The sequence below is a fragment of the Drosophila nasuta genome, chromosome 2R, assembly GCF_023558535.2.
Source record: "Drosophila nasuta strain 15112-1781.00 chromosome 2R, ASM2355853v1, whole genome shotgun sequence".
Classification (NCBI taxonomy): domain Eukaryota; kingdom Metazoa; phylum Arthropoda; class Insecta; order Diptera; family Drosophilidae; genus Drosophila; species Drosophila nasuta.
In genome coordinates, this window is record NC_083456.1 from 13,892,805 (window position 1) to 13,918,640 (window position 25,836).

At 38.8% G+C, this 25,836-nt stretch overlaps 4 protein-coding genes and 2 non-coding genes across 9 annotated transcripts in view; 3 read left to right on the forward strand and 3 right to left on the reverse strand.

Annotated features, from left to right (window-relative positions):
• LOC132784201 (uncharacterized) overlaps nt 1-3,129 on the forward strand; it is a 52,740-nt gene extending 49,611 nt beyond the window's left edge. Inside the window, exon 6 of the mRNA XM_060789637.1 lies at nt 83-3,129. Coding sequence (XP_060645620.1) covers nt 83-214 — 132 coding nt within the window. The 3' untranslated portion in view covers nt 215-3,129. The remainder of the gene's footprint in view (nt 1-82) is intronic.
• A 202-nt stretch (nt 3,130-3,331) lies between these two features.
• LOC132786296 (glutamate receptor ionotropic, kainate 2) lies at nt 3,332-10,200 on the reverse strand. 3 transcript variants are annotated; one of them, XM_060792791.1, is made up of 14 exons: nt 10,091-10,194; nt 9,869-10,020; nt 8,800-8,963; nt 8,083-8,689; nt 7,735-7,892; nt 7,437-7,658; nt 7,146-7,352; nt 5,693-5,777; nt 5,294-5,570; nt 5,034-5,235; nt 4,757-4,979; nt 4,585-4,700; nt 4,352-4,501; nt 3,332-3,675 (listed from the first exon to the last, which is right to left on the reverse strand). In XM_060792791.1, exons 2-14 carry the CDS (start codon nt 9,969-9,971, stop codon nt 3,454-3,456), a joined length of 2,736 nt encoding a protein of 911 aa, XP_060648774.1. In that variant the 5' UTR covers nt 9,972-10,020; nt 10,091-10,194; the 3' UTR covers nt 3,332-3,453. The 3 variants fall into 3 exon arrangements, with proteins under 3 accessions (XP_060648774.1, XP_060648773.1, XP_060648775.1); XM_060792790.1 differs by having other exon boundaries at nt 9,869-10,200; XM_060792792.1 differs by lacking the exon at nt 4,352-4,501 and adding an exon at nt 4,033-4,179 and having other exon boundaries at nt 9,869-10,199.
• Nucleotides 10,201-15,277: 5,077 nt separating this feature from the next.
• On the forward strand, nt 15,278-15,768 carry LOC132785757 (uncharacterized). 2 transcript variants are annotated; one of them, XM_060792024.1, is made up of 2 exons: nt 15,278-15,412; nt 15,483-15,768. In XM_060792024.1, exon 2 carries the CDS (start codon nt 15,489-15,491, stop codon nt 15,645-15,647), a length of 159 nt encoding a protein of 52 aa, XP_060648007.1. In that variant the 5' UTR covers nt 15,278-15,412; nt 15,483-15,488; the 3' UTR covers nt 15,648-15,768. The 2 variants fall into 2 exon arrangements, with proteins under 2 accessions (XP_060648007.1, XP_060648008.1); XM_060792025.1 differs by having other exon boundaries at nt 15,307-15,412; nt 15,467-15,768.
• A 1,535-nt stretch (nt 15,769-17,303) lies between these two features.
• Nucleotides 17,304-20,816, forward strand: LOC132786188 (BTB/POZ domain-containing protein KCTD12). The gene is made up of 2 exons (XM_060792646.1): nt 17,304-19,094; nt 19,170-20,816. The coding sequence occupies exon 1, from the start codon at nt 17,663-17,665 to the stop codon at nt 18,353-18,355; it is 693 nt and encodes a 230-aa protein (XP_060648629.1). The 5' UTR covers nt 17,304-17,662; the 3' UTR covers nt 18,356-19,094; nt 19,170-20,816.
• A 3,110-nt stretch (nt 20,817-23,926) lies between these two features.
• Nucleotides 23,927-23,998, reverse strand: Trnat-cgu (transfer RNA threonine (anticodon CGU)). The gene has a single exon. It is a non-coding gene; the product is annotated as a tRNA-Thr (tRNA).
• Nucleotides 23,999-24,294: 296 nt separating this feature from the next.
• Nucleotides 24,295-24,366, reverse strand: Trnat-cgu (transfer RNA threonine (anticodon CGU)). Its single transcript has one exon. It is a non-coding gene; the product is annotated as a tRNA-Thr (tRNA).
• Between the last annotated feature and the right edge of the window lie 1,470 nt (nt 24,367-25,836).

Sequence of the window (25,836 nt, forward strand, 5' to 3'; positions counted from 1 at the left end):
TCAGAGCTTGCTTGACCTCATGGGGAAACTTTTTTGACATGTCTCTATGTTTTGTGTCCGTTGCGTTTCCTTTACTTTGCAGGAAGAGTACGGCAGCTCAAAGATGTATCCGATATTTCCACGATACACAATGCTCAAGGACATGATAAAGGGCATTATGCACGACCCCGACTACATGGAGGTGTGTCACGAAACGCTGGCCAACTCCAACTGAGCCGAGGCCTCCGGAAATGGCAGGCGTCGCATGAGTGTCATTTGAGAGGCCCACACATAAGCAGAAACGAAAAGCAAATAAACCAAACAACAACAACAACAGTAACAACAACTACTACAGCATCAGCAAACAAACAACTACAACAGAAGCTCATCCTGCCATGTGTTCTCGCACACAACACAAAAATGTGGGCAGGATGCGAGTTGAGTGTGCTGATTTCACATGCGACTTTCAGTTATTCCAGCTAAATGTTAAGCTGCTTTTTTTTAAAAGCATTCAATGATGTTCCGGGTGAGCGATACTAACCTTTTTGAATAGTTAGATACAAATCTTTAGATAATTTTCGCCAACTCACAAAGGCAACGCAACTAAAAGCAAACTCAACTCAACTCAACTAAACTCAAACTCAAACTCAAACTCAAATTAAACACCCATCTACTAAACTAAACACGCAAAGCCCCCACCACAGAACAGTGAAATACTGACAACAAACAACAAATGAAACTATAATCTATAACTATGTATAACTGCAGAACTATTTACTACATTAGCGAAAGATACAGATACAATTTGGTACTTAGCCATAAGAAACCGACAAACAAAAGAAACGCATTTATTTTAATGACCTTTTGAGATGAATATAGAGAATGAACAAAAAGCACAAAAACAAATATAAACTATAACTGAAAATTCAAGGAAAATGCTAAACTAAATAAAACTGAAATCTTTATGTAATTTTTTAATACAAAACAAACTCAATACACTTATGTTTTGTGTTCTAGACAGCGTTATTCCATTTCGAGAAAAACACAAAATATTAAAAAAAAACTATTATATATACTTAAATATATACATTACTTATATAGTTAGACAATATCAGGGAAATGTTCCCATAATTAAAATGAATGAAACACTAAATCAAATTTCTTGACACTTTTTGACGGAAACACCAAGTTTATTGCGGAAATAGTTATTTATATACTTACTTATATTCGAAAAGTGAATAAATGTGTAACTCAGGATCATATGTTATGGTTCCTTGACACTCCCGCAACTCTCACACACTAGAACAAAAACTACTTTACAAAACCACAAAAGAAATACCAAATGCTTTAAATGTGTAATTTTATATAATTATAATTAGCCAAACAGCTTTAAGTCCTATGCAATTTGTTATGATAAATAAATCCTCCCCAAGTTCCCCAACCCCAATTCCTAATCTCCCACTCGACCCACAAATGTTGCTGCTTTATTGTATGAGTAAATGTATATGTTATAGCTTTAGTGAGAACTAATAATCAAATAAGAGAAACACAATGCAAAACACTTTTATACGAGACCAATGACAAAAAAAACCAAAACAAAACAAAAACAAAAACAAAAAACTATACGAGCTTACAGCATTTTAGGGGACAAAGAAAAACCTATCAACTAATTTCCATTTAATTTCACGTTAGCGCCTCGAATACTATTGATAGATAACTATGTTTTCATAACTCAAGTGACATGTTAGCTCAATGAAATTAAGTAATTTGAATAGGAGAATTAAATGAACTCGCAATGCCATAAGACAACAATATATCAAGACACTCGCAACAACAAATAATGAATACTAACTATAATATTGACACCCACCCACCGAATTTGGGCCTGCTCTAACACTGACCAACAAAAAGCAGAGTAGAGCTTGTTACCAATTCACACACTGACAATGCCAAAGACCACACAGACACACAAATGATGTTGAACTAACTCACTTCACTCACTGCATATACAATTCATTTAAATGCCTAAATTAATCTTTTAATGGCATATTTCAATTTCAATCAGTGCAAATTTAATTGTGTGTATAATCATAACTTCCATATATGTATCAGTCTGTGTTTATGTGTGTGTTTGTTTGTTTGTTTAACAGTGCTTAATCAAATGCAATTGTTGGTTTGACACTTCATAAAACACACCTCCATATAAACACACAAACACAGTCACTTGAAGAATAAAAGCATGACTCAAACCAGAATAATAATTCTATATTGATCGACCCCAAGGCGAATGTGATGATGCAGCACACTGAAAACATAATTACTGAATTAATGTGGCATTATGTTACATACCTAAAAAACAACACGACTCATAAAAATAATTAAATTAATGAAAAAATGAATAAAAAGCATATATTGTAGTTTATAAATATTATTTAGATCTATTTTGTTGTTGTGCAACGTATGTGTACTACTAGTTAAATGTTTGGTAATTAAATAAATGAATTTAAAACTGATAAAGCCGATGAAAGCAAGCAAAAACAACTACTAAGAACTATCGCAAACATATTGAACAGAATGTTAATCAAAAAAACCAAAAGAAAACAAACAAAAAAACTATAACAATTTATTAGCAATATGTGTACGCCTCGCTAACCCTATGCGTGCCCTGGCATATGCATAGTAGTTAGTCTATACTTCAATGGATATATACACACAAAAATATATATACAAACATCTACTATATACATATACTATATATATATATATATATACTATAAAGTAACATAATTAAGTATCAGATGGTACTTGTTGTACTTGCTCGTATACATATTTACAACAAAAGAAACATTCACACACATCAGAAGCTTACATCAAAACCATGACAAAACAAATATACATACAAGGGGTATACAACAAAAATACATACATTCTTACATTACATAGACCTACAATACGAAACATTTCGTACAATTTTACCTTTTCAATATCTAAGTGTCTACCAGAAATGGAAAGTGGATATACTATACAAAGAAGTTAAGTTAATGAAGTAAAACGATATTGTGCATGTAATTACACTCTATATACAGTACATTAATATACATCTGTGTATGTTGTGTATGTGTGTCGATACAGCAATATTATGAAAAACTTATTAAATATATTGGTATTCAAAAGAATACAAAGTGTTTGGCTTTTTGAGTATTTATTTCTCATTAGATTCGAAATGAAATTCCGTTGAATGCGTGGCGCCATCTATAGTTCGTATGGCATTCTATGATTTCCTCGCAAAAGCTGCTTGCTATGCAGTCGCATCCAACGTATGTATACGCAATGAAAGAAGTACTTTTTTGGGATATTGGACAAGAGCTTTGCTGGCAAAAGCTCAAAGCTTTCGAACAAGTTTATTAGCAGGGCACACAAACAATAACAAAATGTACTAAATTAAATGTACTAAATCTCCTATGAAGGCTTCTTCTACTTCTTGGCACGTTTCTCCTTGACGGCCTCCACATCGACAACGGATTGGTCCTCGGGTAGCGAGTCCACGGACATTGAAGAGCCTTCCTTTGACTTGTCGCCACTGCCCGATGAGCTTGAGCTGCTGCCCGAGTTCTTGGGATACTTGACAGCCTTGGTATTCCCCGAACATTGCATTATGAAACGCAGCTCATCCAACAGTTCGTCCTTAAAGTTGACCTAGACAGTAAGCAGACACCAAATGAGTTACGGGCAGTGTATATGGTCAAGGATAATTCAGATACAGGCATGCAAATGTGATCAACTGCCATGCAAAGCGAATGTAGTATGCTGCCATTCTCTAGAGTTTCAGTTAGGACATGAACGTGTTGAACTTGATGAACTTTAGTTAGCGCTCAGCTCATTTGACTGACCCCGCATGTCGTATTGTGGGAGTTTGTTTATTTAAGTTACAGTCGACCTTTAGCATGGCCATTTTTAGTCACACACAGACACATTCCCATCTGCATCTGGGTTGCTGTTAATACACGCACGTATTCATAGAGAGTGAGTGAGTGAGAGCTCATCCTTGGTTACCTTGTTCTCTAGCGATGTCCACAAGACGCTAAGCAGACAGTTAATCAGACCATAAACGCTGGCAAAGCAACTGCCCACAAACATGACCAGATAGACTCCGCCTAAATTGGCAAAGCCCAATGAGGAGGCATCCGAGTCCTTTTCCTCCTGTGCTCATTGTGCGGAAACGATGATTGAATATATCAACAAAGTGTCTCTAGTCTACGGAGAGTGTGTGCATGGTAGTATTGGTGTGTGTGTATATTTCTGGGATACAGGCCAACTACTTAAGCGAAAATAAAAAAGGTAGACTTGTTGTAAATGTTAAATGCGCTGATACCTTGTTCTCACTGCTGCGCTCCTTGACGCCCAGTAACATCTCCAGTAGCGATACGAATACGCCAAAGAAGGCGCCCACACCCAGCACCAGATAGACGCCACCCAGATTGCTTATCTCGAGGGCCAATGCGCCACCCTCGTCGCCTGCATCCTGCGCACACACACACACACTCACTCCACACACTTACAGAGACAGCCGCAATACGGATGTCCTCAAAATCTTAAACAACTTACCGAACAGGCGCCGCCGCCACGCTTCTCCTTCCACCACTTGGTCTTCATTTTGGTAAGCAATCCCTGTTCCTGCATCTCCAAGATGGCCTGACTCAACACATCGCGATAGGGCCAGTCTGCAAAGCAATAGAGACTACTTTAGTTCTGTATATACAACTTCAGCTTTAGCTACTCTTTCGCATGGCAATGCCGTAGCCCTTCTCGTCCAGCAGCGTGCCCACTTGGGTCAGCGTGCAGCGTCGCTCGGTGATGTACTCAATGGTCGTTGACTCCATGAGAAAGGCGTAGTTGCTGTTCTCCACACGATCGACGCCCTCCTGATTTGAGTTTGTCATGTACTGCGGATTCTGATCCATAAACTCGAACATCTTCTGATACGTCGGATATTTAGCATCCTAAGAGTAGCAGTAATAAATTAGTAGTAATTTCTGTGTCAGCCAACGACTCACTTTAAAAAAAGTAAAAGTGCTGCCACCAATTTTGGCACCATAATTGACGCCTCCTTTGTTCTGTGACAAGTCATCGGCATCCTCGATGGGTGTCACCAACGATTCAACTGTGAGAAAAGCGGCCAAATTTGCGGTGTACGAGGAGACCAAAATCAGTGTGAAGAACCACCAAGAAGAGGCCACGGCGCGTGTTGAGAATGCCCTGAATAGCGAGAAGCATAAATAATAAAAGAAACGTGTAATCAAATAGCAGAACGCACTTGGGTGCCAGCTCAGAGCCTTGCTGCAGCAGGGCGCCAATGGAGAACCAGAGGCAATTGGCAAAGCTAAATTGATTCTCCAGTTCGGTGGGCTCTTCAATGCACGGATATGGATTATCCCATTCCGCTGGCGATAAACGTCCCAGTATAAACATGCTGATGGATACGCCCATGTAGGCCAGACCCAGCCAGAGCCAAACTTCGCCCGAGAATGGGGACATGAACGAGAATAGCTTGGGTGGCTCCTTCATCGGTTTGCGAAACAATATTGCGATGCCTGAAATGCCCCCAAAAAATTGCAATGGAAAATGCTAAGTCACGCGTGCTAATGTGCCCATCTACTACTTGTATAACATACTAGAATAGAAGGACAGCTGGCATTGATGATTGTATGCTTACCCAGATTCATAAAGGGAATGGTAAAGTCCACGCCGCTCTCACGTTCCGATGTCATGGTCAAATCGGTTATGCCCATGTCAGCACGCTAATTAATAATGTTAAGTATACAATTTGCAAACAATGTTCACACTCACACACACACACACACACACACACACACAAACACATTTCTATTTATATGCAAACATTGCAAATATTGCGCATACGCACAGTGGCATTATTTAAATTATTTCAATTATTCATTGCTTTGGCCATGTTGTTATTATGTATGGATATGCATGAGCAGAGATGAAACAATGTTTTTGTAATTGATGAACATCATTTATTTACCATATAATCCTCGATATGTGCAACTAATGTGTGGCCAAGTTTTCAAATTCAATTGCATTTCATATTCTGTGTTTGCTTCACAGCTTCACAGTACATTGTTATTGGATAACTTTGCAAAATTTGCATTTAACTGAATTACGAATTTATGCAAGGCTTTAATTATATTTTCTATTGTTTTAAAATAATAATACGACAATGTTAGCAGTATTTCAAAGCTTTAAATTGTCGTTAACTTTAAAAGCTAAAGCAGAACTTTCAATAAAGTTGTTTAGATATTATTTTTTGAACAAAAACTTCATTATTCTAAAAAGACAAACTACTTTTTTTCTTTGTCTCATAGAAATATAATTTATCAAACCAATGTGAAACTTAAGCAAAACTTGGAGCAGTTGAATCATAATTCTATTATATTCTAATTTAAGCAATAGTTTATGATTTATCACAATTTATAGTAAACTGATTTAGATCTTCTTTATAACAGACTACTGACTTAAATGCGTAATTCTTCCACATTTCTATATCTCATAGATATTTGATTTATGAAATAATATCATCCGTTTTTTTACAAAACGAAACTTATAAATTTGCTGCAATTCAATTTTATGATTATGATTTAATAAAACTTTCCATTAAGTAAATTGGACATTCATTTTGTCAGACAAAATAAACACTATTCATTGCTTTGGCCATGTTGCTTTTCTATTGCTCATAGAAGATTGATTTATTAAACATTATTATTAAACTTCTGCTCATATCTTGTAGCGTAGTGTAACTAGATTCAACATTGTTGCCATGTATTGATTAATCACGCGTAATCCTTTTTTGCTAAATTCAGAATATTTAAGCTACATTTTGCGTTCATTTATTACCCGACTATCATAATTATGAACAGAAAGCTGACACAAAAATAAAATGAGACCGAGAATGAAGTAGTTATAAAGCTTTTTTGTTAGTTGACAGCAAGTAAAAGGAGGCGTGGCTGTGAGATAATTATGTTAATGATGATGCTCATTATGTGCAACGTTAATACACAAGGGATAAGTATAAGCTCATTGATATAAATGGCCACTGGGCGAGGTTCGATTGGATTTATGGCTGCTATTCCCCAGACGAACACACTTACATTGTCTATTATCTCGCGCAGCATTCCATTCCATTCGCCCGTTTTGGGATCCAGGCCGCCGTATTTATTGTCCGGCTGCAGATAGAAGGTGTAGGTGAAGCCAAGTTTCTTGGACAGCTCATCAATCAATTCAATGCCGAAGCCTTCGAATTGTGCATTGCCCTCCTGCTTCTCCGCCGTCTCCTTGAGCATGCCATAGGGTTCGCTCTGCAACATAGAAATTAGAGTGTGGAACGTGGAACGTGTAACATGTAACAGGCAACAGATGCTTTGTTGCACAACAATACTCACTATGGCCGTGACAACCACAAAGCTCTTGTTCATCAGCGAACGCATATCCGGTTCAAGTGTATGCGCTGCAGCAGGTCGATTCATTTCGAAGCCGTTCTCGGTGCTCCATTGGCCAATTGGCAGCAAGCCCGACACACTCAACTCAATGACCTCCAGCTGAAAATCTGTGCGCAATCCCTCGTTGTCAAACCGAATGGTGCCCGTGAGGCCGTTGAGCGTCAACTGTGGGGTCATATTCATGTTTTATGAAGCCACTTCAACTACTTTCACTCACTCACTCACTCACTCTTTCACTAACCTGCTTCATGTAGTTGACGAACGTGTAGCCCTTGTCCCAGGTGCTGTCGTCGGCGCAGCTTAGCTGAATGGGCCGGAAGTTAATATGTTTATGGGTCTCGGCCAGCAGCTGAATGCCATCGTAGATCAAGGCCATGCTGTTGGTCACAGGACACGACACTGCCAAAGCGGCAAAGAAAACGCAAAAGCAAAATGAATGTTCAACGGACCATTTGCATACATCATTTCTCATTTTTCGAAGCAGATTCAATTATGCAAATCCACAATGGATTTGCATAAATTGCCAACACGTGAAATTGAAATAGCAACGAATATGAAATTTAGCTTTGCTACTGCTTGTCTATTTTACCATTTTGAAAAGGCTCCTCGCTCGCATACAACGCCTTGGCCACCTCCAGCACCTGTTCGTTTTGCGGTGAGACGACACGCATGCCTGTGATGTTGGCATCCGCATGCTGATATGGTTCCAGATCCATGGTATGCCAATCGAGATTACCAATAATGTACCGATAATCGCTGGTCATCAATCCCACCTGCTGTGCCTGCTTAAAGAACTCCGGCAACGTGTCCATCGATCCCACAACCACAAATGAATCATCCTCTGCGTTGCGTATACGTCGCAGCACATTGCGATAGTTGCCATTGAGATCGAGGTCATAGCGTCGCAGCGTTATCGCCGGTCCCGTTGTGCCGTACATCTGCAGCAGTTCATTAACTGTCGCCAGATACTCGCCCGACTCGTAGATGATGGTGAAGCTCTCCCAGCCCAGAGCGCTCACCAAATCCATGAGAGCCACGCCCAGTTGTGCCGGATGCGGATGTAGATTGATGGTGGGCAGTTGGGCCGCAAAATCCCAGCGTGTGTCCAGAAAGGGCAGCTCCTTGGCATCGCATATGCTCATGGCATGGCGTGCGGCCAAATTCGTGCTTGGTCCAAATACGGCTACCAAATTTTGCTAACAAAATCACAGCTTATGACCAAGGCCAGCCAAAACGAGAGTGGGAAGTATTGGGTTTTGGGTGTGAGGATGTGAGGATTTGAAAATGGAAAGGGATGTCGACCTACTCGTAGCATTTTGCACAATTTCTTGGATGTCTCGAAGGCATTATTCGGCTCAATCGCCACAGCCACGCCATGCAGCTTGAGCTCCTCATTCTCCTCGTTCGCCTTGTCAATGGCCAAGTGAAAGATTTTCTCTAGATCCGGATTGGTGTTTTCATAGATGAGACCTGCAAAATTAATGTAAAAGTGACGATGAGATGACCTGTAAATTGAATTTGGATGAATTTGCATAGAGAGTAGTAAGCAGTGCATAAAGCAGTACAATTAAAGCAGCAGCATTTTCAAAGATAGCAAGCAGTTGTTTCAAATTAATTTGCTTAGCTAGAGTAAGTGGCAAAAATTACATTTTTTAGAAGCCAACCAAAAATATATATTTTCCTTTAAGTTTCTCACATAATGCAAATATATCAAATTAAAATGCGAAGTGAAGAGCATTTTAATTAAAACATTTTCAAAGAAATTCAACTATTTAGTAAATATGTTTGGTATATGCAATTTCAATTAACGCTATCTTTTCTTTTTCTACAATTCAATTTAAACGCAGCATGTTAAAAAGTCCTAGACTACGAACTAATTGCTGATTGCTGCTAACAATATAATATTTATTTACTTTAACATTTCAGTTTGTTACATACGACTGCAGGAGATTTGAATACCCCATCTCACTCGTGTTTGTGGGGCATAGAAAGCATTACATTTTGCTAGCCGAAAAAAACTATTCATAGTTTTTCTTGTATGTTGTGTTTTTGTGCTTTGCTTTTTGTTTTGATATGCAAATTCTGTTTACGTATTCACAGTCTACAGAGAAGCGCACAAATCCGACCAATTCGCCGCTGTTGATGTTTTTCTTTTTTGGCCTGTCATGCGATTTGGTGGGGAATAAAAATACATGCCACGCATCCACGCATACATACATGAATACACACATATATACATATTGGTTGAGACAGCTTGGGCAATGCGAGGCACATTTGCATGGCGCAATTGAAATTTCCATTACGTAAGAATTTCCATTTCCGAGTACACCAATAAATTCTCTACATAATAATATTCCGTTGTGCACTGAACTCACCCACATTCGTTCGTTCCGTTCGACAGCTGTCCATCAGTTGACCAACAACGATGCACAGCGAAATCAACGAGATGCCCCAGTGAGATCTACTTATTTTCCCCATCCCTGGTGATTTACTGATGCTGATGCTGATGTTGATGCCACTGCAGCCACTGCAAATGCAATAATAAGCGAATCAAATGCAATTACTAATCAGTTCTGGAATTAATCCCAAGCACACACACTGCAATTATTGCGATTTAATTGCCAAGTTTTTGCGCGTTTTGCAATTTTAATGCCCCGAGCTAATTTTATAGTCTTGCTTCTTTGCACTTTTATGAGTGTGTCTGCGACGACTGTGAATGTGAATGGCGAAAGTAGAAAATCGAAAGATTCTCTGCGAATTTTTATCTCATTGCAATTGCAATGCTGCACAAAAATTTGAAAATAAATTCGCCGTAAAGATTGAGCTCATAATTGATTCAATTTTCAATTTAATTTAAGTTTTCCATTTCTTTGACGAGTCATAAAATAAAATTTAAAAACCAAAAGAACACTTTTCATTTTATAGCAGCTGCAAACTTTTTATGTGCTTTAAAAGTGCCGCCTTCGGCTGGTCAAATAAAATGACATTTCTGACATTTGCTCTATGGAATTTTTCAAAATTTAAATAGAATTTAACGCAATCAAAACGATTTCAATCTTACTCGTTTCTTTTTGTTGATTTATGATGTATAAAAAACACTTTTAAATGCCTTTCAATTCTAGACACAATTTTCAGATTTTCACAGCTTTAAAATAAGTCCAGTCCAAATTTTATGAGGTTTATTGAGCTCTCTTTAGGGATTTGATAAGAGGAAAATTGTTGTTCAACTTTGATCAACTTTAACAAAGTGTCTCAAATTAAGCGAATGCTGAACGCAAACTTTGCTCTGCTGGGGATAAGAATTTGTGATTGTTAAGCGCTCTCGACTTGAACTTGAAATGAAATTAATTAGCTAAGCTTTTGGTCAATTTATCGCAGCTGATGCCAAAATCAAATGCTTAAAACTGAATTTTCCTGGAAATGAATTCATATTTATAGAAGGACAGTTCATGTGACAAAACTATTCATGGAGTGGTGAGTGCGAATGAATGTGTTTTGGTTGCATCCGCAATATACTTGAATACATACCATGGACACTCTGAATAATGGGCATCAACTTTGTAAGCTTTGAATAATCCACTTAAATGGGCGAGGGCGAGGGCGAGAGAGGAGTCTCTCTTGCTTTTTATAACGAATGCCACATAACATACATGCAGAAGCACACACACACACATACAAGCGTGTATTATAAGTACATGCGAATACGAGCTCTTTCGGGAATGTCCTTCGCACACAATGCCATTGCAACATGCAACATCTCTGCCAAACTGTTGCTGTCAGCAGTAAATAAAATCAGCTACAACGATAACACATGCGAACAAACAGTCCAGCATTCTCTTCCTGTCTCTCTCTTGCTTGCTCGCTCACTTCTTTTCAGATAAATACAGAAATGCCTCCGCCTTTCTTCCCCTCGCTGCATACTTATGCATCTTTTATTTACATAGCAGCCGAGTACGAGATGGCAGCGCCATTAAATCTATTGCCATGCCATTCTGCCATTCTGCCTGCTGCACGCTGCCTGCTGCCAGCTGCATCCTGCGGCGGACGCCTTGCATGGTGTTAAATTGCCCAGCAGCCCGTCGCACATTTGCATTCCTCGCGTGAGCAACGGCGCGTGCAGGCTGTCAGAATACGAGTATCTTGAGAATACACACAGCACAAAGATACATACGACGTAGGTGTACGTGTGTGTATGTGTGTGGGTGTGTGTGTGGTTGAGTATGCTTAAGGCTATAACATATTGCCACACAGACACACACACAAAAGTGCTTGGCGCGTATCCTTGAGAGTCGCCTGTTGTCCAACTTGTGGCAATTATCCAACGCCCAGTTGCATGTCCACTCGGGTCAAAGCTAATAACTAACACAAAGGACAGCTATCAACATGCTCATCAACCACTGTGTGCATCAATAACCCACATTTATATTTATGTGAGAGTGTGAGTGCGAGAGCGAGTACGAGCGTGTGTGTTTGTGTTTGTGTGCTAATCGCTGCTTCCTGCTCTTCAATCTCTCTTCAAACTCATCCTGCACCAACAGCTGTAATTCCCCTTACATTAGCTGTGTCAATATTTAAGGACAACTACATTTGTATCTCTATCTATATTTGCTTGTCTCGCTACCGCTCTCTTTCGCTCTCTTTCTCTCTGACTCTCTGACTCTCTCTCTCTCTCTCTTTCTGCGTGGGTGTGTGCGTGTGGCATTGTTGATTTGCTTGGCTTGACATTGCGTTGTTGACAGTCGCTGTTTTGGCATTTTCGCTTTGCGCTTCGACATTGGCCAAAATCGTTGCAATTTGCACTAGAAATTTTGATTGACAACTGTAAACCTTGAGATACCAAAAATTCCACTCGCTGGCACCACCACCAACAACGTCTATCAACATCGACGTTCGCGTCGACTTTCAATTCGATTTCGATTGCTTTTTGGGCGCCCAGTGATGGGCGAAAATTTGGCAGCTCGCATATTTCATTGGATATTTGTGCAACGGTGCGAATGAGTAATGTGACATAACAAATATTCACAGTGACAACGCAAAGAAAACCATAACTCTAAGCTGAATGCTCTAACACAAATCATATGTTTTATACAACTTTCTATGCATTCAATTTGTATCATTTGTATCAATTTCACACTGGCAACACTGCGTATAAGTAATGTGATTTCACATAAAATAAAAACAATTTGGGAGGGGTCAATATAAATAACCTTGTCCGTGACGTGTGCTATAATATTAGCATGATTTGAATAATTTGAATAATGTATAACCAGAGGGTAGATTTCATTGCTTGTTTTATGCGAAGTAGATAAACCAATTCAGTTCTATTGTTTTTGATTTTGAATGCTTTAGATATTAGCTATATATGTCCGCAATTTGTTTTAAATTAATGATGTTTTATTATTAAAACACGGAATAATTTAAAAAAAATTATTTATGTACGGAAAAGTCTGAGATTTCTTTGCTCTTTCATAAATGGAACAGGAAATAAATGGATTAATAATCATAATAATCAATTCTGTCAATTTTATTTTTGATTGAAATTATGAGGTTAATATTTTAATGAACGCTTTTATTTATATTGCTTCAATACATTTTCAACAATATTTTGAAAATTAAGAAATGCTTGCGTCTTTAATTATTTATTATGTGCAGATTAAAAGCAACTTTAATAAACATTATTTAGCACTGAGAGGTTCTTGAATTTATTTGATATAATAAGAATCAATAATAATTATTATCTATAACAATGCCCAAAAGTGTAATAAAAAAACCAAAACTTAAATTTAAATTATTTTAAAAACAACAACATAGAAAAATTTCAAAGAAACATAGAAATGTTATATAAGGTAGGCAAAAAAGTATAATATACATATGTTTTAAGTAAAGAAATCAATATTCATATTTAATAGGTAAGTTAAGGAATAAAATTATTGAACAATGTCTAAGAAACATATTTAAACTTATTATGTGGCTAATTATGTATGTTTTATTTACTTTCATTTTAATATTCCATAATATATAGAATGAAAATGTTCTACTTTCAGCAAAAGTAATGTAGCCTAGGTTAGAGTATATGTTCTTTACTTATAATCAAAGCTGAATCAATGATGCAGTTAATCTTCTATTTATGGGTTTTGATCATTTGTGTCAGCATTGAATGCCACTTCAAGTAATTACATTTTCGTTCATTATCCTTGAAAAATGATTAAAGTGTTTCTACGCCCGTGTTAGTGTGTGTCTGTGTGTGTGTCTGCTCTTGAGTGTTTTGACTTTCGTGTAGGTGGCTGTCTAATTATACGTAACCTGCTTTGCGCTCATCCTCTTGCAATGAGGCGGATAAAGAAGCCAATGCTCGAAAGGTAAACAAACAAATCAGTGGTTGGTAGCACGTGAGCAGCTTTCAGCCACTTTTGGCCACACTTTTTTGGCGCGTTGTCAAAACAAAGTGCTACATGACGCACACACACAAAATGACACACATATATATGTATATACACACACGCACACTGAGAGCCAGAGCCAAAATCAATTTCCAGGCTGGCAAAAAAGCATCCAAGTAGGACGATTGCGCAACAAACTCCACTTTGAGAGGAACGCGAGCAGCAGCGCAGCTCAAATACTTAAATTTCCTCCTCTCCATCTTGCCCGCTTGCCCTCTCTCGTTCGTTCGCTCTTTCTCTGTCACTCATTCGCTCAAATGCACAGGAACGTGCCGCGTAATGGCGCGTAAATTGTTGCTGCCATTTTAATGTGTGCCCGAAAACCGCAAATTCAACGCCACGCTGGCTGGAGGCAAACTCGAGCCGAGATAGTAGCACAGAGTGAAGGTTAGAGGGGCGTGAGCCTAACAGGCGTCTGATAAGCGACAACATTGCTAACGGCGAACTGCACGTGGAAGTGAGGCAGCCACAAGGAGTAGCATGAGCAGCAGCAGCAGCAGCAGCAGCAGCGGCAACAGAAGCCACAACAGCAGCAGGAAACGGAAATGAAGCGAGTCAGCAAGCAGGCAAACAAGTCAGACAACAAATGAAAACCACACACACACACACACTTGCACACTCACACACATTCGTACAGCTAAAAAGGGGTTTGGGTGGGTTGAACGCACTAAACCAGGCCACAGCCAACACCACAGCATTCTCCTCCGCATACCCGACACTTAACATAGCACACAACCTTCATTTCAGCACTTTGGCAAATGGTTTCTCGACTCGCAAGTTTTCACTTCAATTAGAACAGTGCGTATGTGTGATTATCAAATGCGTTTGCAAGTGCACTGTGGAGAGAATGATCATTTTATCAGCATTTTGACAACAGTTGCTTGCATCGGAATCAACAAAAACAATTGATAATCTTACTGTTGAGCCTTTCAGGCTTTTATACTAAAGTATACCATATAAGTATACCAAAAATATGCTTAAAATATCAAAATGTATATTTGGTAGATACAGATATAGAATATTGAAATATAACCAATAAGTATACCAAAACAATTAAACAACTGCAATTAGATAAATAATGACTTCTAAGATATGAATCTGATTTCTATGCACCATAAAAACTGCACGTATTAATAAGTGGGCAAATATTGGAAAGCCAGCAAGAGTTAAATGTACGCTTCCAAGAAAAAAATTGGGACTATATCATTTAACGACTCTAAAATTTAGGGCTTAGCCAATACTTCTGATTATAAGTTGTTATATTCGGTTTCTGTTGTCCAAACACATTCGAATTTTACTAAATAATAGAGTTTTCAAATTACACAACATGCTACGATTTTATATTCAAATTCAAAACTGCTAGTACATGAAACTCTTTAGTTTTAAGTATTATTTTCACATCAACCCTGAAGCCACATTTTGCTAAAATAAACATTTTGGAAACAATATTTCTTCCTGATTTTATGTAACGTAGACAATGTAAATATACTGCATTTTAAGTTTATTTTGTACAACAATCGATTTAACAGCTAGCAATTATATTTTCCAGATCACAATGTGCAGTTATACTTGCTATCCTGGCGCCTGTATCGGAATGTGTGGCGGTGCTGCTCCGAGTGGTTTTTATGATCCCTGCTTTGGGCCCTTCAATGGACCATTCAACAGCTGGTGTGGTCCGTCCGGTCCTGGATTTTGGGGAGGTCGTTGCTGCTAGAGCAAATGATCGTTACCATGTGTCTGTGTGCTAAATTGCGTAACAAATTATCAGGAAGAAATGTAAAAATATCCATCTTTCCAAATTATTTGAGGCAGTAAATAAGTGTGTTTTAGTAGTATCTTTTTGTATTTTTATTTTGTTGAAATCTAAGAAAGAAATTTCTATTTTTTTATGGTGAATGTTCTAAATACATATTTATTTGAAGTAATATTTTTTTACCATCATTTTAGTACTATTTTTTATTTAGCATTTCTAAATATTCCAATAAAAAATGTTACCTTAAATTGTCAGCTTGAAAAGATGCTATTAAAAACATACTTAAAGGATTCAAATGAATATTCGTTCTTTTTAAATTATTATTATAAAATATTATATGCGTAAAAAGTCCATTATATATTTTATTTGACAAGTAATTGAATTGAATATGTAGAAAATGTTCTTTTCTCTAATAAAATTATAAAACTATTTGTTGGCATAAGAATGGCATTAGTTTCAGCGAGTAATATTTGACACGAGACTTTATCCCATAGTGCAAATGTGTGTGTGTGTGGCTGTAGTTGTTCATCTCTATGATGGTGGGTGTGTGGGTGGATGTTTGTAAAGTTCAACGCACAAACGCAGTTATTACGTCAAGGCATTAACAAGCGTTGCCCGCAATGATGCCGCCTGAAAGAGCAGCAACCGTTGTTGCTGCTGCTTCTGACGGCTGATGCTGTTGCTGTTTTTGTTACTCTGTCTGCTGTTGTTGGTGCTGATTTTTAAGCTGGCCAGCTGGGGCTAATATTACGCCAGTGAACGAGTTGTAGTTGCGGTGGTCTAGGGTAATGCTCAGTGTCTGTCAACAGGCACATGAATTGTTAACTTGACCCGCTTCAGATGTTGCTGCCTACTGTTACTGCTGCTGTTGTTGCTGCTGCCACAGGTAAGCAGCCGAAAGCTGTCCACATGGCCGTCCACACTTGGCAGCCAGCCAACGAGTGGAGCATTGAATTTTGTTGTGTTGCGGAAGGCGAAGGGCGGAGGGTGTGAGTGAATGAGTTTGGCCAACCAGTTGCGTTTAGCCGTGCGAGGCACGTTTGCTGTCCCGGGGCCATGGCCAAATGGGGGAAATGGGCCAAAATGGGGTAAATGTCAGTGCCAAGGTGTCAAATTGTCAGCGCCTGTTGGCCTCCCAAAAAACAAAAAAAAAAGAATGCTGGTGAGCAGTCGCTACACTTCTCTCGCGTCGTCTCTTGAGTGACATTGATAAGGCGAATGCGATAAGACAGCAGCAGTGGCAGCAGCATGTTGTGATTGTGGCACACAGTGCGTATGTGTATTATTTTCTTGCGAATGCAACAAATGACGCACAGGCCTTGTGTATTGATTGAGCAGGGGGAAGTCAAGGTTTTGTGCCTAATGCCAATGACTGAAATATTGATAAACATTGCAAAATTTAACCACTTGTTAAACAAAATATTATTCAATAACAACACAACACACAAATGCAGCGTGTGCGCAACAACTTGCGCCTCGCTCTCTCGATGCTCTCTGTGAGTGTTGCCGTCGCTCTCTCCGTTTGGTGAAAGTTTCTACAACGCATACACACACATTTTTCTGGTTGGGGAATACACCAGCGAGCGAGAATCATGGCCAACAGTACAGGACCAGGAATCCACAGTTCGACACGAGAGCTCAGCGAGTGCGGACGGGCAAAGCGGAAAAATAAAAAAATATTTAAGGAAAGCGGTCGTAACGCCAAAACAAGGTGTAGATAACAAAATCGCGATTCATAAAGCGTGCAACAACCACTTCGACCACCAAAACAGCAACAGCAACAATAGCAACATTTAGCTAATCTGTGTGTTTAAGCCAAGTCAATCAAGCGCGTCTTGTTGTGTCTGTGTGTGCCACGTGAGCGCAGGAAGCCTAAGGCTAAACACTGGCATCTGTAATCAGTGTGACAAGACAAGTGTGTGTCTATTGAGGAAGGAAAGTGCAAAGCATTGAGAACAGAACAGAACAGAATAGAGATGCCTGAGATTGTGGAGCTTAACGTTGGCGGCGTTCACTACACAACGACGCTGAATACTCTGCTGCAGGACAAGTCGACGCTGCTGCACGAACTGTTTGCTGGCCCCGAGGGTCGCGACACCCTAGCCAAGGACAGCAAAGGCCGTTATTTTCTGGACCGTGATGGTGTCCTCTTCCGCTACATACTCGACTTTCTGCGGGACAAAGCTCTCCAGCTGCCCGAGGGTTTCCGCGAGCGCCAGCGTCTTCAGCGCGAGGCCGAGCACTTTAAACTCACGGCGATGCTCGACTGCATACGCGGCGACAGAGACGCTCGACCGCCGGGCTGCATCACGATTGGCTATCGCGGCAGCTTCCAGTTCGGCAAGGACGGCCTGGCCGATGTCAAGTTCCGCAAACTGTCGAGGATTCTTGTGTGCGGTCGTGTAGCCCAATGTCGCGAGGTCTTTGGCGATACGCTGAACGAGTCCCGGGACCCGGATCATGGTGGTCCCGATCGCTATACGTCGCGCTTCTTTCTCAAGCATTGCTTCATCGAGCAGGCCTTTGACAATCTGCACGATCATGGTTATCGCATGGCAGGCAGCTGTGGATCTGGCACTGCGGGATCCGCGGCCGAGCCAAAGCCGGGCGTGGACACGGAAGAGAATCGCTGGAATCATTACAATGAGTTTGTCTTCATACGGGATTAAGTTAAGTTCGCTTCCCCCACACCTGCTTCCCGATCTGCTTATGTTTGTGATAACAACTGGAAAAACGTAAATGAGAAACCAACGCACTAAAAAAATATCATAGAGAAATATGTATACTCTTCCTAGCATATCGTCAAATTCGAAGGGGAAGGGAAAAAGTAGCTAAAGATATTCTTCTTAAGTAAATTCCATTATTCAAATCGGAACTGAGTAAACAACAAAAGAAAACATAATCTCGCCACTTCATGATTTAAGCCCACCTTTATAAGTATTCCAAATGGGAACATTTCAAATGTACAATTTATGTATCTAACAACAATCCCAGTAAGAAATAGAGCAGATTTGTTTCATTTACCTGTCAATAACTCTCTCTTGAAACTCAAATAATCTAATGCAATTTATTCGACTATAAACTCTGGCTGATTCATTCACGCGATGAAAAACGAAAACTTTGAAATTCTATTTGAAAATGATGAAAATAGTAAATCACAATTTCAAGTATAAACAAGATTTAGCAATAAATTTCTAAACAATATACATAGAAGTAGGGCAGCTGTAAGCTATCACAATGAACTATTTAAAATACGGGTCACTTCTTGAGCAAATAGATTGAACAAACAAATAAAATATTTACTAATAAAGTCTGCGCCAGGTAAAAAGAAAAATACGAGTATACTTATATGAAGAAATATCTTGCTTTGTAGGATACTTAAAAACGAATTACTAACAATGGATAAAGGTATTTGAATATCGTAATTATTACTAGCCAATCCGATTACAAAATAGTTGTTATTCAAAAATCTCCCTCTCATAGTACAACAAGAGCAATAACAATGCAATGCAGATAAATAAATAAAGTAAAATAATAAAAAACAAAAACAAAAACAAAAGAAATGAAAGGAATACTACTTATATTTGGAAAACACACACTGTGGAAACATCTGGCACCCAAAGGAAACCCATGAAAGTTTGCCATAAACGCAGCCAATAAAAAAAAAAGCAAACATCCAATATTTAGTTTACACATACACAGCGATTGAATCAATATGCACAAATACAAAATATGGTTTTCCTTTTCAATATCGAACAAAAGCATTGAGGGTGAGGGAAAACTGTCATCCAAATGTCTCGCAAATGATGCTGTCAATGAGCATATCTATCTGTAGCTGAAGCTGTATCTGTATTTGTATCTGTATCTGTATCTATAGCTGTTGCTGTAAATGTAAACTAAAGTGTGGCGCGATAAATTTTACATCAAAACAGAAACCAAACAAACTGACAGATGGCCAAAGATTGCAATGGAATTGTGTGTGAATTAAGCGCGAATACTTTGAAGCAAGTAATTAATACTCTTTAATGTTTTCTGCATTTGTATCTAGTTTATAATTTATCCATTTAAACGCCGATACAATAGAATTAGCTCGGAAGCTTTACTTGTCACGATTGTTATATGTTAATATATAGAATTTCGAGTGTTAGTTTGAAACAATAAAAAAAAAACTTGTCAAAGTATATAGTAAAAACTTGATTTGCGACTCTTTTTTTATACAGCTTCGGACTCAACTGAAAGTGTATTTGCCAAAATATAAAACTTAAAAGAACTTCCATTAAATGTACTACACAAAACATACCAAAAATTTGCTGAACTCTATGAACAAAAAAATAAAAACAAAAAAAAAATTGAACAAAAAATGTCTAAGCCATAATTGAGGCCTCTGCTCGTATTTAGCAAATCAATCAATGTATCGACTTTAGTGAGAACATATGTCAAAGCCTTTTTGAGATCAAACAGCATAAAGTTGAGGTCGTATTGTTTTGGCTTTTTCATTGGCACAAAAACATAAAACATAAATAAATACGAGTATTTACTTAACTATGTATAAATGTGTATGTGTGTCATGCGATCAAAAGCAAATGAAATGATATGAAACGATAATTGTATAATACGAAAGTCACACACACTCGTATCTGTGTGTGTGTGTGTACTCTGTACTATGTATATTATATTAGCAGAAATTTTTGGGAAATTTGGGAATACGATTATAGTATCGACGATAGCTGGCCCCACTAACGAGTATATATACTAGTTTACGTTTGAACAAATCTAGCGCGTATTCATATACATATATACTTATATACAAAATAATGAAAACAACAAAACAGAAAATATTAATATTATAAAAGCAAAATAAAAATATAATATATATATATTTAAACCAATTGTCGATATTGAAGTATCTATAAATGTTTAGAATTACTCGTAATGCAAATGTGCAGCAAGCGAAGCAAATGAAATTATTCAATAAATGATTTATGAATAAACTCGAAAAAAAAAAACGAAATTAACTTTTACCTAACAGAAACAAAAATGAAGTAAACTTATTACAATCGCATTGTAGATGAAGTGCGACAAAATGGAATCTATGTAAAAAAAAAAAAAAAACCAAATACGAATAAAAATAAAGCAACTATGAATATAAAACGAAAGTTTTATGAATGGTCAACGGGTACTCGAAGCCGCACCTACGACTACAAGTTCGAGCATGTTAAAGTTTTCAGCACTTCAGGTTTCATTTTCCGCCCAAAAAAAACAGAAAATGAGGTTTATTGGAAAAGTTTTAAATGTTCTGGTAGCCTCAGAACAAGGCCGAGTAAGTCAAGAGCAAAGGGATGGCTAAATGGTATGGTATGAAAGAGACAGAGATAGAGAGAGAAAGAGAGAGGGACAGTTTGGGCTCATTAAGTTGAGTGAATGTGTAAGTGAAACTGACATCCGTCGGTCGCATTCATTCAACGTTCAACGTTGAACGTTCAACATTATCAGCTTCTAATTAGATATTTATGACATTTCATTTCGTTTCATTTATTTATTCATTGAATTGTCACAGTATCGCCCACATACAAACACACAAACACTCTGACGTTGATTGGGGCAATAAAATTTATGAACTGAGAGATGGAACGAAAGGTAGACGAGACGCATCGCGTGGTTCTCATTAAAATTGAGTGAATGGCAATGTTTAAAGAGGCCCTAAATGCATTAATAATACATTCGCCAATATTCTCTCGAAAGGTGCATGCCACACACACAATATCGGTGGCAGGCAAATGCCTCGCAAAAAAAATAACAGAAAGAGACAAAAATATTTAAATAACTCAAAAGGCAGTCGACAAGCGGCAGATGAATGGCGACCTTTGAGAGAGGCGACAACAATTCTGCGTTTGTTTAAATTCAACGCAGGCAACAATCATTTACTCTCACATACAAATATACACACAGAGTGTGAGGGAGGGTAAACAGGGGAGAAAGAGGGAGCTGGGTATGAAACAAAGGGCTCACTTGAAGTCCTTTCGGCACGCGCCCTGCTTGACTCAACTCAACTCGACTCAACTCAGATGGCGACGAGTACAAAAATGTTGAAATTAAACGAGAAAAGGCAAATGCTTTCTTCTCTCAATGTATATGTGTGTGTGCTTGTGTGTGATTGTGCGTGTATGCGTGTTGAAGTATGCTTCAAAGAAAAGCCAAAGCCAAATGGGCTACACAGCGAGAAAGTGCAGCGTCTGAAAATCAGGAAACTGAAGGGTACCAAAATGCGTATAGCATAGATAGGCGAACCCGTCCGTGCCCCAAAAGTGGGCGTGGTCGCGTTCATCACCTGCATACTAAGCAACAACCTGAGGCGTCTCACGTACTTTTTTTGGTCCCTGTTTATATTGACTATAAGACCAGACGACGTCAGCAAACACACGCACACACACAATATGCAAAGTGCAAAGCTCTCGCGATGTGAAGGCAAAAAAAATAAAAATAAGGAAAGAAATGGGAAGGCAAAAAAAACGTAAAGAAAATATCTAGAGATACGCATATAAATTACTGGCAGCTGGCGCGTTAAGAAAGTGAGAGCCAAATACGTGGCCAAGGAGTAGGTTAGTCTTAAAATGAAATGATGGCTTTTTGTCTTTTACGCTAAATTACCTTGATTTGATTTGGACCCAGAGAACGCAGTTGATGAGTTTCCTTTCCTACCGACCTCCTCTCGTCTTGTCATGGATTTCGTCAGCCTCTGCTGTCATCATTATGAGGGGAAACACAAGAGGAGAGACACGAGAGGTACGAATGATGTTTCGCACAGCGTCAGTCACACTGTCACCTTCAATTAGTTTCAGCCAGAGGGCCAGAGAAGCCAAGTTTCAGCTTGTGGCAAGCTAATGTCGAGCACAAGGCCCGGCAACATCAGCTGCCTTATTAATTCATAAATTCACAAAATTGTGTCTAGGTCGTGGTGCCACAGAAAAGATGCCTTTAAATTGATGTCATTTCATTTGGCAAAACTGGCTTAATGTTGTTAACCCTTTTTCTGCAGAGGGTGATGCGACACCTCATTATGTCCCCTTATGCGACGAGACTTTCGAGCTGGTCGACTTTCTTACCTAATTTGGCCCCGCATTAATTGCGATTAAAAACTTTTTAATTAATAAAGTCAAGAGCACGCACAACGTGCAGAAACCTGCTTGAATAAAGCTTTAAAATTAAATCAAATTTCGCATATGAATTTCAAGTGCGTTTCAAAAGCGAGCTAATCCACTTGCAGCCTGTTCAATGGATACAGAAATTAACCCCATTTGAAGCGCAGTTCGTTGGCTTTGCCACTTTTTGTGGCGCTGCGCGGTTTTTTGTGCAACCGCCAAAAAAAAAAATGAACAGAGTCGCGATGAAAGGCTGGCGAAGCCCCGTTTTTTCCACAATAGATTAATTAACAACGAGCGATGTGACACAACTTCTGTTCTGTTGTTGCCACTGTCCTTGGACCTCTCTTCTGCCGCTTGCCCCATGTGGCATATTAAAGGTAAAGCTGTTTTTACTGATTCATTCGCATGCTTGAATTTATTTTTATTTCCTCCTTTTAATAGCGTCACAAACATTTGCGTTAATTTCAACCCCAACACATACACTCACAAGTGTATGCACAAACAAATGTCGAGTAATACATATGCACATAATCATTGTGCGTGTTACGCACGCAGTCACACTCACACACACACTTACACTCTGGCATTCGCATACGCACATTCGCAAGCATTGGTCAGACTTATTTGGTTTTACGAGGCAGGCGCCCGCATCACTTACCATATTCCTGCTCCTTACTCGTGCCGTCCGAAACCCTATTTACAACTCTTATTTGCCGTTAGTTTTAAAGACCTAAACGTGCTTCACATCTACACAATGTTTGTGCTCTATGTGTTGGTGTGAGTTGGTCATAAAAAAAAACAGTTGAGAAAAATAATAGCGCGCTCGAACTATTTATGCCCTCGACACAATTTGCCTGCCCCCAACATGGATGCTCCCCAACTGAACGGCCACAAAAAATATTTTTACTACTTAAAGGTGAAAGAAAAAACAGCTCATAATCTGATTATTATGGTAATCTCAATAAACGAAAGCACATGCAGTGCAAAGTGCCGACCATAATCGATAACAAACAAACTACAATAATAGCTGTTAACATTAAAAAACCATTCTGAAATAAAACAAAAAATAAATTTTAAAAAAGTCTCAACTTCGAACGCTGCCTCCTGTGAGGGTTGAACTCACGGCCTTTGGTTTACGAGACCAACGCTCTACCACTGAGCTAAAGAGGCGCTGCGAAGAGCGCTGCCAAATGACGTACACAAACTACGCGTCATAAAAACTGAAATGCGAATGAAAGATAAAAACATAACATTGGAAAAGATCACATCGCATCCGTTATCGTAGAGAAATGGCATGCGCAGCGGCAAAAATTAAATTCCTTATCTTTCTCATATGTTGAGTAATAAAAACCGATAAGTAGCAAGAATAATTACAACATTAGGATCTAACATGAGATCTTTTACTAATAAATATTAAAAAGCGCTAAATTTAATAAATTTTTTTTAAAAAATGTTTTTTAAGTAACTGCCTCCTGTGAGGGTTGAACTCACGGCCTTTGGTTTACGAGACCAACGCTCTACCACTGAGCTAAAGAGGCGTTGTGCTGAGCGCTGCCCAATGTCATATACAAAACCAGTCGCTGAGCGACGCTATACTTTCAATACATTTGTGCAGAGAGTGAGTGAATGCGTGAGCGTGCGAATGAGAGAGGAAGAGTCGTCAGTTAAACGAATTGTGGAGAGATGGGCGTGCGCATTGCTGGAGATTTAGTTGAACGAGGAAGTAAGAGTAGATATACACCATATATTTACGTGCGTGAAAACAAATACAACAACAGACACACACACACACGCACTCACACACTGAAATATGTGCACACATAAATATTTGTGGAGGAACGGAAAAAAATATGAAAAACAATAAGTGAAAAATATGGCAATATTTTACGTTTGACAAAGTGAAATTGTTGCGCTGATAAGATAAATGATAATGATTAACACTAATTGCACGCAATTAGCAAATAGTTAATTAAAGGTTATATTACATGTTTTTTTGTTGTTGTTTGCAACGTTTTCTGGCTGTAGAGAGCTGAAAATAGCCAGCTATAGTCGTGCAAATTTTCCCAAGTCCCTTATACACTAACATCACTGACTCTCTCACTCTCTCTTCGACTCTCTCTTTCTAAGTTGCGGCACACACACTGGCTTTTGTGTTGGCCTTGGCTTTGTTTCTAGTTTAGCACCATGACAAATTCAGTTGTCAGACAACGCAATTGTTTGAGGGCCATGAATGATGGCAAACCAGCGATGTGGGCCAGTAAAACGGCCAACAAACAGATGTGTGAGATATCTGAGTGACAATTCTATTAGCTACAAATTGAACGTGCAGCGAACAAGCCAAACAGCCAACAAGCCAACTGGCAACAACTACAAACACGCAAACGAGCCATTAACACCCGCCATAACTATTCCCATAAGCCAAAATCAGACATGTTCACAGCGCGCATAGGTGAAGGAGAGAGAGAAAAAGAGAGAGATGGAGATACAAAAAGCGATGGAAGTGAAGTGCAATATATACTCTATATATATGTATAACATATGTTACATACCACATTGGGGCTTTCTTTTTCGGTGGGATTTACGCACTGGATACAAGCAAATTAATTGCCACTAATCAAGTGATTTGAATTTTTCATGCAAAGCACTCGTTAAGGACTTCCACGCGTCCATTTTAAGATGCGATATAAAACATTTTATGACAGCACTAATTACAAGCTAGTGCACAGCACATCAAATCCCATCCATTTTAGTCCCTCCCCCAACTTCATGCCCATTGATTTTTCCTTAACTCCCTCCCTCCCCCCAAACACACACACACACACACATACACAAAAAAACTGACTGATAAATGAGTACAAGGCGAGCCGAGGAATTTATGCTACACATGAGGCATAGTAGGAAAAACCCAAGAGCAGCAGATGGGAGAACCTATATCAAGTTCACTTATCGCAGTTCCTCCCTTTCACACTTCATTACATGCGAGGAATGAAAAACTAACAACAGCACAA